General features: G+C 44.1%; 1 protein-coding gene across 4 annotated transcripts in view; it reads right to left on the reverse strand.

Annotated features, from left to right (window-relative positions):
* Window positions 1-10,639, reverse strand: part of IQSEC3 (IQ motif and Sec7 domain ArfGEF 3) — a 90,961-nt gene extending 80,322 nt beyond the window's left edge. For all 4 annotated transcript variants that reach the window (XM_058852953.1, XM_058852952.1, XM_058852951.1 and 1 more), the window contains exon 1: window positions 10,149-10,639. In XM_058852953.1, the coding sequence (XP_058708936.1) occupies window positions 10,149-10,639 (491 nt within the window). The remainder of the gene's footprint in view (window positions 1-10,148) is intronic.
* Window positions 10,640-13,577: the final 2,938 nt, after the last annotated feature.

Raw genomic sequence — 13,577 nt, forward strand, 5'->3', positions numbered from 1 at the left:
GATTAATACACACTTAAAGCCAGCCTGGGGGTTGCCCTTAGCAGAGAGTAGAGACACACTGTAGATGCCTCTCATCCTCTTCTTCTCCTCTTCCCCTGTCACAGTACTTTCTTTCTTCTGCCTGCCTGTAAAATAACTTGCTGAAAGCAAAGAGTTTGGCAGAAGTCTGATCCCTGCCTTAAAAACTAGTAGATTCTTCCTCCCATTTTTGGGAGGCTAAATACCTTTAAATCAAGAGATCAAACTCTTTGCCAACACTTTTCACCCAATAAGGATACAGTCTGGTATTCCCTATGAGCCTGTACACATGGCTGTGTGGGAGCCATGGTAAATGAGGTGGTAAAGGTGGTATAATAGTTCCAGTCAGAGCATGTCTAGTGAGGAAAGTATTTCTGTATTCAGTTTAACAAAAAGGAGAAACTCACCCCTTTTTCAGCAGAAACAAGGGAACAGCAATGAATGTTCCTGAAGCTAACATGGGGATCACAGTTCCCATATGAGTAATAAAGAATTCTTGGGGGAAGCATTTCAGCAGTTGGCTGTGCCATCCCAAATGAATGTCATGGCAAGCATGCAGAGATCCTAACAGTATGCAGAACTAGCTCTAACTAGTTCCAAGGGTGGGACAGAAGTCAGCTCAAGAAGATCTATAACATCAGAAGATGTGTATGATGTTATCTCATGTCTCTTCCAATTTGAAGCCACATAGTTAAGTGAATTCAGCCACAAAGATTTGCATTAAAGTGGTGACAGAATCTGGCTCTTAGACCTACCTAGATTGTAATATAGCATGAATTACTGAGCCATGCAGTCTATCTACTTCAGAAGTCCAACTGGACATAGATTTATTAACACAGAACATCACAGAAGAAAATTACTTGAAGATAGGTCTTTGGCATGGGAATGAGTGAATCCTCAGAGCAAAGGTAGGAGATTCCTCAGATTCCCTGCTAGCTCAGATGAAGGTTAGTGGTCTAGTGTCCATGGATATCAGGACAAATCCAGATACTCAGTTACTGTGGTGAAGGGGGCCATGTGAGTATCTAGGCAGACATAGGCAATTTACTGCTGCCCTCCAGAGAATGGATTTGCAAATTAAACAACAGCAAATTAAAGATGAGGACATCTGTAAGAATTCTGAACTGACTGCAGAGCTGAACTGCCCAAAAGAGGCAGAATGGGGATTCCTCACAGGGGGGAAAAAACATCAAGAAAAGAGGGCTGAGCTCAGTTCCATAACTGAGGTAAAAAGGAAATAATCTCTACATATATGGAGAGATACCCTCTCTTTTAAAAAATGCTATCACTTAAAAAATCTGTTAAGACCCTTAGGGCCAAACAACACTGCTCCAGGAGGCAGATCCAAGGATGGTCCATGGAGGCAGGGTCCATCCAGGCACTGCAATATCAAGATGCTGGATTCTGAGGTTGAAGAAGAAACAGTGTTAGAGCAATTCTCACACTGGAGCAGGGTAATGTGAACCACTTCAGAGGAGTGCCTAGAAAGCAGCATGGCAAACAGATTGACAGCAATGTCCTGAATTTTAATAGAAAGGTCAGAATCTGAAGAAACATACAAAGTACAACAAAACCTGAGGAAAATCCCAAGCCTCCTTAAGATCTATAATAATTTCAATTTTCTACTTCCCTTGAGAATGACATAGATGCTTTAGTGAGCTTCAGCAAATATAAACTCTCTAGCAGCAGCTGCCTCAGCAGCAGCCCATGCCCATGCAAACGTTGGCTGGTGGAACAGGATGATCCACTGACTTCATATGCAAAGCCAGGAGGAGCAAGAGACTCCATTTGCCAGTGGTAAACCTCCAGTGGTGTGTCCCCTGAATTCCTACAGTAACTCCCCAATTTTTCATAACTTTAATACTCCAAGACTTTTAAGCAGCTATTAAAAACAGGACACCAATTCCAAGACAGGGTCACAGATTTGGAGTGGATTGTTCAGCCATTCTGATGTACATTGATTCAATGAGACATCTAGGACATGGTCTTCATTCCCTGGGTTCCTAAGCAAAATGTGATTCCTGTGATCATATAATATTTTCCTTTTTTCCTCCTATGCGTTTGTGTCTCTCTTTCTCTCTGTGTGTATGTGTCTGTGTTGGTTTCTGCTTTGTAACTGCAAATCCCACAGAGAGTTTCAACCAAGTTTGAGTCAGTTACAGTGATTTCAGAAATACTAACCTCTAGCAAGTTCCATAAAAGTAGCTGGCAGGGTGTAACAGAGAGACCTTTGTAGGTTCTCCTGTGAGGAAAAGGCTGCTGAGTGAACTGAAGCCATTTCTCCACAGAGAAGTCTCCATGTTGGAGTGAGATGTTATAAAAGCCTCAGCACCAGGAGAAGCTTAGATCAGAACTCACATCTTCTTAGGCATCGGAAAATGTAACTGTGACACAAATCTTCTGGAAGCCAAGCCAAGTTCTGCAGATCACAGATCCCCTTCTTTTCAGCTAGAAGAGGGCAGGAAGGATAAGATTTTGCATTTTTAATTTTGTATTTAAAATCACTTTGATTTCACCAAAACATTCTCTCTTAGATGTGCCTGATCATGGAAGATATTGATCCACTTCAATCTCTCTCAGAAAGTGCAACTTCAGACCACATAAAAATAAGAGCTGAGCAATGAGCATGATCTTAGCAAAAACAATAAAAAATCATACAATAATAAGTGTGTGAGAAGCAGGCTGTGCATACACAGCACAGAGAAAAGAAAAAAAATCATTATCAAAAGAGCAAATATATCTTTATAACCCTGAGGCAACAAAACTCCTACCACCTTATATTAAAATACCATAAGAGAACATCACAAACCTATTACAGGAAGAGTGAGAATGCTGCTTGATGGTTTTCTCATTGCTCACTGTTATCTCTGTGCACTGCTATCCACTGCTATTATCAGCACTCATTTACACCAGTGGAGGGATGTGTATTTGCGTGTGAGGACAGATACACACACTCTGCTACAGAACCTCAGGTGATGTAAATTGTCATGGCTGTTCTGACGTCAGTAAAGATGCACTGATCTCCTCCAGCAGATGAGTTGCTTTTCTGTATCCAAAAAGCACAGAAACTAGGTGCTGCTTCAGCTTGGCTCTGAGACACTTCTCTAGACAAATGCACATGCAAATACGCTCTCTTTTTTATGTGCAAATATACATATTGCCTTGCAGTACACATTGCAAGCAAGGACAGGAGCTTTAGGCTGCTTCCTATGCTGGAATTTAGAAAAAGGATTGTTCCCGATCTACCTGCCCACTCCTGTCTATAACAATAGATCTCCAGCTACTTTGTCACAGATCTTAAATTACACAGAGATGAAAGGGTCAGTCCAGCATCACAAGTCTATTAAAAATAAATTTAGGAGGCATTAAAGTTTGATTTTAGGACTGCTAGTCCAACGCTCGAACTGAGATCTTAACCAGAGCCATTGGGCAGAACAAATCCCACAGTCAAGACTCTAATTTTCTCACCTAAGGCTCAACTAAATGAAATTACATATTCCAGAATAGATGAATACAAGAATAATACTAGTTTGTTTCACAGTACATCTCTTCGAAGGAAAAAAGGCAATATATACATGCATACATACATACATACATACATACATATATATATATGTATGTGTATATATATGTATAGATATATTTTAAAATGGTGAAAAAAGGAGAAAATGGTCACATTTCAGAATCTATCTTTACAAATTGCTATTTTCTTTTTTTCTTATTTGCTTTTATGTGGTTCCATGGAATGTGGACTAAGTAACAAGCACAGGCTACAAGTAATTCTAAAGTGCATAAAATATTTTCCATCTCTTAAATGGAGAATTATTTCTGGCTTTCTATAATGTTTTCCTAAGGGAGAAAAAACAAAAGGTTTTATAACTGAGAAAAAGAGAAATAAAAAAAAAACTGGAAAAGAGAAATAAACCACTGCTGAACTAGGAAAGAAAGAAGAAAATAAGCAACCTAAAATGGCATTTACAGGGAAAATAACAGGAAAGCAGAAGATGAATAAACTCTGTGTACAGGAAGATTATGGAAGACAGGCAGTAGCTCTTTTTTCCTGTTTTAACCTGCATTCCAAGGCAAAAGGAGAAAAAAAAATACAGCTGAGAAATGTCTATAGTCTAATATATATATATATATTTGTGTAGAGGTATATTTGCTTGCAGAAGTACACATCATTTTATCACGTGAACATTTTTTTTTAAGGAGTAAATAGATGCCATAATTAATTCCAGCTGACAGGCTCTGTTCTGGCACTATCTGAGGCCTAGATGAGCATCCTGAGGTGAGATTTCTCTGATTTATTCTGACTAAAAGTGTAAATCATTTCAAATATGGAGTCGGAGGGAATGTGTACAGTCTACCTCATATAAGTGGCCACCTGCTGCATGTGTAAACTGTCTGAACCATACCTAAAATGTATATTCCTGTGCACATCATTTAATGAAGGATGTGGAAGTGCCAGGTGCTGCAAAGAGTGGGACAGCCAGCCCAAGGCTCACCTGGCACTGAGGCTCTGGCACAAATTCTCAAGGGCATTGTTAACAGCTACTCAGCGGGGACATTTTCCCTTTAATACTTTTCCAAGCAGCCATGTCTGTTATTATTTTGGATGCTAACAGTGTTGCCTTGTGAGTCCACGGGTCCTAAATTCTTCTCACAGAGCCTCACCTTGGATCTTCCTGGGAAGTGACAGCAAATGGGTTGATACAAAGCATATGGAAGAAAGGTACCCTTGGCCACCACGGAAGAGCAGCCTGGTTGCAATGGAACATACAGCTGAGTGACATGAAAATATCACCATCTTATAAAAAAAAAACCAAAAACAAAATAATGTCTTTTTATCTCTTCTTATTTAAGTATTTTAAATTTTAGCTTTTTGCTGTTGTTTTCAGGCCCTAGCTCCTCTTGCTAAACGATTAGTACAAGCCTTTGTTATTCCATGTACTGCTCTAACTGGGCTCAGGACACAGATAGAGAGGAGATGTCTGACCAAAGCTCTGCTAGACATTGTTTCACAATAATTCCTTCCTTGATATTACTTCCTGCTGCTCCCATCCCACCAGGGAGATTTCCCACAACAGAAATTTCAGCCTTAACACTGTATTGCTCTGGCTGGAACTTTATACAGCATCCTACTGAAGTCATATCCCTGTGGAAGTCTTTGTGCTGTCCTTACTCAGCAATTTTATACCTAGAACTTCATCCTGAACCCTTCCCAAGCTAAGTCCTTTTCCATCTCTCACTTCATCTATTATTTCTTAAATATTGTTGTGAATCTCTAACTCCGTCCTCTCCTGCCTGGGATGTAACAGGCCCTGCTGTAGGTACAATGCAGGTGTGCACTATAAAGTATGTCTTAGCTGACTGCAATGGAAGCAGTATGGATAGATCTTTAAATTAGATGTAGTGAAGGAGAGTCTACTTTCTGTTTTCCTCTCAGAATGCTCTTTATGCCAAAATCATCTGAGCAGGACTTCAGCATCTGTGAAGCTGTGCCAATGCAGACCTCTGTCGTTTGCAACCTGCTTCCAGCACTCGACTCCAAATAACTTCTGGTGCTGAGACAGTACATTGCTAGCAGGGATTTGCAGAACCCAGGGCAGCACCAATGCAACTATTTCTGGTGTGTGAAGGCTCCAGGGAGTTAAACCCTGAAATATGCTGGAGGAAATCTGAGAGACTGAAAGAAGAGGGCAAAAGTAGCATTCCTTGTGTGCCCAGAGTGAGAGGAATGGATATCTGGGGTACATGAGCCATTCAGAATTGTTCTGATCTTTTTGTTTAATGGCTGGAGGTTTTTTTGTGCTGGTGCAATGCGCAAATATAGTGAAATATTTTAATGGTAAACCATACATTTACAGTTATTGTTAGCTCCCATTGAAATCAGTAGGATTTTTTCTAATGCCTTTACCCTGGAGATAATCCATAGAATAGAACATCAATGCATAGTTAAAAAGAAAAATTATGGAAAACAGCACCTCTGCATATGCAATATCTTAATTTTAAAGTTACATAATTGAGCTTTTGAAATTAACAAAAAAAAACCAGCAAACAGCCTCAGAACACAAGAGCAACTAAGTGACTTTAACATCGTCTTTTAAAACTTGCCTCTTTACTAAGATAAAAAATTCTATCCCAAACCAGTACAAAATAAAATAATATAGATTTCAGTCCAATGAAAATCCAAAATGAGCTTTAAGACATCTGGGAAAATGTGATTTTAGAAAAATTCTTCTAAGAGCTCATGGAGTTTGTTTTGCATGAGGAGTTATCTTGTAGACCAAACACAGGCTAATAATTTAAAGACAATACTTAGATCCATTATGTCATGCTAGACAAATGCTGTTTCTATGTCTTCTTTTCACTGTTGATGACATGGTTAAAAGAAAACTTTAATGCCACTTTAATAGAGAATGTTTGTGAATTGCAGCCATGTCTTTTGATTGAAGGAACTATAACGGATTATTAGCTATTATTCCAATTGTATTTATCGGAGTGAGTTTTCCCACTAATGCCTGGACTCAGAATCAGAAGTCCTTCCATATACAGCTCCTACTGAGAGTTTCTCTGATAAAAACCAGCAGGATCTGGGTCATTTAGACTTAATCTGCTAAATTCAACCCTGTGGCATTTCCCTGATACTCAATGAAGGGTACTGGGGATTGGCAAAGAAGGTTGTATTCTGATAAAGAAGGGATGGAAAATTTATACTCCCAGGATTTGCTGACACTTTGGGATGGTCCCTTAAGACAAGAGGCTGCCTAGTAAGGGTGATCTGAGCTATGCTAATTTGGCAACCTGTATTTTCGAAGCAAAACATTCCATGACGAATGACCTTATTTTTTTGTTTTTAAAGCTGTGAGGTGCTTATGCAATAGCCTCCTAAGGTAGAAAGAGACAGATGCCGTGGAATAATAATCAGCCTAATTCTTGCTGAAAATCTCTGCAAAAATCTTTCTCCTTTTCCTCCTCTCTCTTCATAGGTAAGGTGAGTATCACCTTTCCGACACAAAGACATGCAGCGACAATTTGGGGCCTCTGGAAATGGAAGGTCAGAAATCCTTCCATTTCCAGAGATAGGCTTGGTTTTGTTCCCTTTCAAAATGTAGGTTTTGTTTGGGTTTTTCTTTTTTTTTTTTTTTTTTTTAAAGGCTTTAAAGAGAGAACATTTGTCAGTTTCTAAAAACTAACAAAAATAAGACTGAAGTTTTCTTTAATATAAGAGAGATGCTTGCAGAAGACAGTCCCAGCTAACGTGAGTAGTCACATGTGTCCAAAACCTCAGGTCTTCACTTCTATCAAGAGACTGAGGTAAGCTGGGCTGCAAAAAAAAACCTCAAACCTGACTCAAAATTAGCAAAATCCCCGGGCTGTGTCTGAGGTGAGAGGGGCCAGCACAAGTCCACGTTTAAACACGCTGCCAGAACCTCCTGTTTTGTGAGGACAGAGGAAATTCCATTACTGAGTAGAGACAGTGGGGCACTGCCTGCTTGCTGCTTTAACCCCTGCTTTTAGCCACTGCATCCCAACATGCTAAAATATCCTTTTTGCACTCTTTAGAGTGGCCATTTTCTGTAATGAGCAGTCAGTCCTCTACTCTTGGCTAAGAAAAAAAATAGATAACGTTGAATTTCAGAGTCTGTAACGGAAAAACATATTTGGACATGGCAAGGAGGAAGGAAGAGAGAGCAGATACCTGGTCTGCACCGGTAACATGTAAAAAACACAAAAGCAAAATATAAAATAAAATATAACTCGCAGGTTGGTGAGCTGAATCATAAGGTATACTGGGCATCCTGTCAATAGGTGGTGAAAGACTCGTCACCCTCCATCCAAGTTGCCTTTAAGTTAGATTTTGCTGTCTCTGATTTTCCTCTAACAGAGATGAGAGAGTATGAAACTCAGTATATACAATCAGTGGGGGGAAAAACAGAACCTGCAGGAGTGAGAAATGTAGACTGTTTGGCATCTCTCATATTTCCTCTTCTATACAAAGATTTTGGTTTGCCTAAGCTATAGAAGGAAACAGAAGCAGTCTATTTTAATCTTCCTGAGCGAAGAACGCTGCAGGGATTGCTCTGTTATCCCCAGAAGCAGCCCTGACTTTCCACAAAAAAGGCTCCATCCAACCTTCTATCTGTCTATCTGAAATAGAAAGATCATCATATGATATACCAGCAATCAGCTGTGTTCTTAATGCACTTCTCTTTGTGCATTTTGGCATTAAGAAAAAAACCCTACAATTCTCCCCCTAGTCAAACCCCACTGTAAAAAGAGCTCATATAAGGAGGAAGTATTTAGGCTTATGCATAAAAATTGATTCTTCAGTCTATGTGATGACGTATGTTAGAAACTCTGTGCAGAAGCAAGGAAAGCCCTTGCTGAGATGATGTTTCTTACAGAGCCTTCACTGCAGGGAGTCACTCCTGAAGAAACAATGAGGTTGATTATGCATTTTTATTGGGTTTCTTACTGGTTTGACTTGAGGGATTCAAACCATGCTATTCTGGGTTTACACCAATTGGCATGAGTTCAGGATCTGGCCCCACTTCTTTTTTTAAACTCCAGCTATTTCATGATGAATAAGAGCCAGATCTTGCAAAGGCTTACTACCTGCATTAATACTCCGAGGAGCCCACTCACTTCCTCTAAGTTGTGATTGCAAAATTGAGTCTTACGGTGCAGGATTTCAGAAGCAAGCATATGCTTTTTGGGATTCAAGCATGCCTTGACCGTACCTCTTCCTTTAATAGCATTTGTTTCAATGGCAATATCTTCACTGATTTTCATAGAATCACATGATAGATATGCTGAGCCATTATGAAGTGGTGTAACTGTACTTACACCAGTGGAAAATCCAGCTCCATGTTGTGGTCCTGCTTATGTATTCAAAACAAACAGGAGAGAGAAGGGTCCCTTTGCTTAAATGGTCAAAATGAGACAAGGAAGACGTTTTGGGCTTGTGCACTTCGTGTGCTTCATATGTACTTGTGTGTTGTGCACTTCAATTGTTTTGACATCACTATAACCAAGACAATAGAGACAATTCTAGGAAAGATGTTTGATTTAGTCTTACTAATACTTTCTTTCTTATCTAAAAGAAGCCACAGCAGAAACTACGCTCTTTCTCCTTCTAACTTTACTAACTCTGGTTTTCAACCAGAAAACGTCCCCCTGCTTTCCAAGTACCTAAACAAAGGAAATTACAATACTGACTGCAGCTGTAATTACCAGCTGGTGAACTGATGGCATATACTGAATACATAATCCAAGAGAATGCTGCTCTTCAGTGGTAGCCCTTTCCACCACCTATAGTGCTGGAATGCTCATCCTTGTTTACTATATATTCATGCACACACAATACATTTCAGTATTCAGACTAGTAGTCAAGCTTTCTTCACCGAAGATGAGAGACCAGCAAAAAATACTGTCCTTTTGGAGAGCTGGAGAACTCGGGTGCCACTCTGCCACTCACCAAAAAAAAAAAAAAAAAAAAAAAAAGACAACCCACACACGAGTGCAATAAGCACCCTAAATGTCAAATGTAAGTACAGCATCTGTATCTCTGTGAACCTATACACATCCCATGCGATATAATGCGCCCCTTACATCAGTGAGGGCAGGAAAACCCCAGCTCACTCCAGGGGTGATGGGGGTTTTTTTGACAGATACCAGTAACTTAAAGCAAGCTGAAGCGACCACAACGCTCCTGTGCTTTGCGAGGCTTCTCCGTGCCTGGGCTAAACCGCACTCATCATCGATCACGGACTTATTTATTTCTGACAGACAATGAGGGCACGATGCCGTGTCCGAGCACCGCGGGTAAGCTGCCCGAGGGGCTTCAAACGGGCCACACACTCTTGTCCCCGGGAATGAGCGCGGTGAACCGGGAGGCTGATGCATCTCGGAAGCAGCATCCTGGCTCCTCTCTGCACTCTGCCTGCTCTCCCCGAGAACGCATGGAGGGAGGGATTCCCCACCCACCCACACACTGCCTCTGCTCCTTGCGAGGCTGCAGGGGGGTACAGCCCAGTTCCCTGCTGGATGCGGGCCCGGAGAGAGCCCGCTACCCTCCCGCTCCCCGCTGCCACCCCTGCCCGCCCCCTCTCCCCCTTCGCACTTACTCCGCTCTCCGGCTCAGGACGCCTTTGCCGATGGCCTGAGGGGTCTTGTGCTGGAGCAGCGCGGCGCAGCAGCCCTTGTCCCTGCCGTCCTTCTCGGCGGGGTGCTGGTGGCCGGCAGCCCGCCCGCCGCCGGGCCCCGCCGGTGCCGCTCTGCCCGCGGGCGGCGGCGGCTGAGCCGGGAGCTGTTGGTGGTGCTGGAGCGGCTCCGACTGGCCCGGCGGCGGCGGCGGCGGCGGCGGCGGGGGCTGCTCGGCCGGGGGGCCCTGGGGCGGCTCGGCGGGGGCCGCCGGCGGCTCGGCGGGGGCCGGCGGCTGCTGCTGCTGCTGCCCGCGGAGGCTGCGGTTCTCGGTGCTCAGCTCGTCCAGCCGCCGCTCCAGCTCGTCGATGCGCTGGCGCTGGGTGTGGATGAGGCTCTGCTGGTTCTGCACGATGGCCGTGAGCTCCTTCAGGTAAAGCACGGCGCGCACCGGGTTCTCCAGCAGGCTCTCCATGCCCCGGCCGCCGGCGCGGGCCCCGCCGCCCGCCCGCCGGCGCTCCGGCGAGAGCGGCGCGGGATGCGGGCACGCGCCTCGCCGCTCCACGGGCACGGGCACGGGCACGCGCCGCCGCCGGGAGCGCGCTCCCGCGGAGGGGCAGGAACGGGAGCCGGCGGGAGGGGCCCCCGCGCGGACCCGCCCCCGGCCGCGCCGCGCACGCGCGGGGGGGTCCCGTGTGTTCCGGGGTCCGGCCCGTCCGCCCGTCCGTCTGTCCATCCGTCCGTCCGTCCGTCCGTCCGTCCCGCCCGGTGCTCCCTCGGCAGCGCTGCCCGCCCGGCCGCCCCCCGCTGCCGCTGCCGAGCGGAGCGGCCGGTGCCGGGACAAGCCCTCTGCCGAGCCCTTCGCAACCCCTCCGGGACCCGGTCCTTTCCCTCTCCCTGCCTTGCGCTTCTGAGTGTTGCTGTGCTTTCGTTATCCAGGGCGGCTTGGTGATTTCTTTCGTTTTTGGTGGTTTTTTTCCAAAGAGACTTGAATAATCGTATCTAGTTTGGGCCGCCGTGTTGATAACGCCCCTGTTTTTACATTACCTGGTTGGAAACATAGCATCATTGAGGTTGGAAACGTTCTCCAAGATCATGAAGTCCAACCTTTGACGGAACAGCAGCATGCCCGCTAAACCATAGCACTAAGAGCCGTGTCTCCTCGTATTTGGGAATTCCACACTTCCCTGGGCAGCCTGTGCCAATGCTTAACTACTCTTGCAGTGAAAGTGTTTTTTGTAATATTCAGCCTAAACCTCTCCTGGAGCAGCTTGAGGTCATTTCCCCTTGCCCTGCCGCTGGTTGCCTGGGAGAAGAGCCTGATCCCCAGCCCATTGCAGCCTCCTTTAAGGCAGCTGTAGGGAGTGATGAAGTATCCCCTGAGCCGCCTCCTCTCCAGGCTGAGCACCCCCAACTTCCTCAGCCACTCCTCACAGGACTTCAGCTCCAGACCCTTCACCAGCTTCATTGCCCTTCTCTGGACTTGCTTCAGAGCCTCACTGTCCTTTGTGTAACCTGAATGCAGGGTTGAATCTCTCAGAAGCAGTTTCTGAGGAACGTGGATATTAAACAAACTTGCTTGGAAATTTTGGTGCTTTTTAGGTTCTTTGGAAGAATGCTAGGGCTTATTGTGGAGTTTTGCTGGGGGTGTAGGTGCTGTAGATGTGTGAGCTCACATGCAGGGCCTTTGCTGTTAGACTACATTCAGGTTTTCCTCATTTCTCAAGAAATACCTACTCTTGCCCTTCTTTATCCACAGCCATAAGTATTGGCAAACTTACAGCCTTGAGTCTGAGAGACCATCTGTGTACTTTTTGTTACATTCATCAGTAAATAACCAGGCTAAGGGTAATAAAATTACTTTCAGGAACTTCTGTGTAGATCCATGAAGTTATTTCTGTAATGGGTAAAATCCTATCCAATCAACGTGAGTGCAAAAGATCCAGGAGGCATCATGAGCAGTCAGGTTTTAGACAAGCACGTCAGTAGATTTGACTCATTGTACAAAAAGTGCAAGGCCACAGAATGAAAAGCAACTGGTTTTAAGTGATCTTGAGTGTAGAGCCACACTCATTTTGCCTTTTCAGATCAGCAAAACCTGCACTGTAGCAAGGATTTCATGAAGTGAGGAAAGAAGAAATGTGAAAGAGAATCTCTGCTTCAGATGAGCTGAAAGTTGTATTTCCAGTCTCCTCTGTTCACAGATACACAATCACCAGGATTAGAAACTGTTCTCAGACTCCTTCTAAATCAGAACTGCTGTTCACAGTTCTCTTGCAAGCACTTAGAGGTGGCTTTGGGGAATCAGGAAATGTTGCCACGTGTCTCCTGTGTGTTGGGGGACGACCCCAGAGTGAACTCTAAGGAGTATGAGCGCTGAAATCCAACACACTTATGATTTTATTGGAAAATTGTACAGGAAACTTTCCTCCATCTCACTGCCTGGTGTGTCATTAATGTTTTATGACAGGAGATTGACTGAGCAGAAACTGGCATTATTTAGCAAGGGGAGGGATGGTTATAGGGGAATGTGAAAAAAGGCACATGCAGGAGGACAAGAGGTGAAAACACCCAAGCTATATCTGGGGAGGAGTGGAAGTGATCGTTTGAGAAATTGTGCTGGCATTCTGTCTGCTTTCAAAGGCACGACTGAACAGCAGTATTTCAGCCTGGCCTCACAGGAACAGAGTCCAGGGACAGCAGTGGAAAGAACACGCTTTAGGCATTAGTAAATTCTGGGATACGAACAGGTGGCTATGTGTGCACTCATATATGTGTGTACACACACATACAAACAGCACTGTTAGGAGAGACTTCAGGCACAGATTGCTTATTTGGCAGAACAGAGGTGGCTGTTTTAAATCTTAAGCCCTGTGCAGAGTTCTGGTTTTGCATTGGACATTGTGTTCCTTTGCAGCTCAGCTGGATAAAAGAGATGAAGAAATAAGGGTCAGAGACATCACACTGGCCTATCCAGGTAAAGTCAGCCAGGTCGTGGCATGTATTCTTCAAAAAATACTAACTAAAAAGAAAAATAATCCTGATTTAGATCGTTGGGGCTGGGGCAAAACAGTTTGGAAGTCTTCTGTCATGCTGCTTCAGAGCCTATCAGAAGATGTGACTTTTACTGCACAGAGTGAACCTGATGTATTCACTCACTGTTTCTGCACTTTTAATTTGCTTGACCAGCCTCATTAGCTTAATTTGTACTAATAAACCTTTGTCATAAATGAAAAAGAGACCTATGGCCATGTATTGATAAGCTAAAACCAAGCAGATTAGTAGAAGAATAAGGAACAAACCTGTTTACTGTGCAGGTGTGGTGACTGGTGGACAAAAATGCTACAAGCAGCCCTGATCTTCCAGGTTTCTAAAGAGAGCGTGTGCCAAAGGAAACACTTTTGTGCCTAACA

This window comes from Poecile atricapillus, chromosome 18, assembly GCF_030490865.1.
Source record: "Poecile atricapillus isolate bPoeAtr1 chromosome 18, bPoeAtr1.hap1, whole genome shotgun sequence".
NCBI classification, from domain to species: Eukaryota; Metazoa; Chordata; class Aves; order Passeriformes; family Paridae; genus Poecile; species Poecile atricapillus.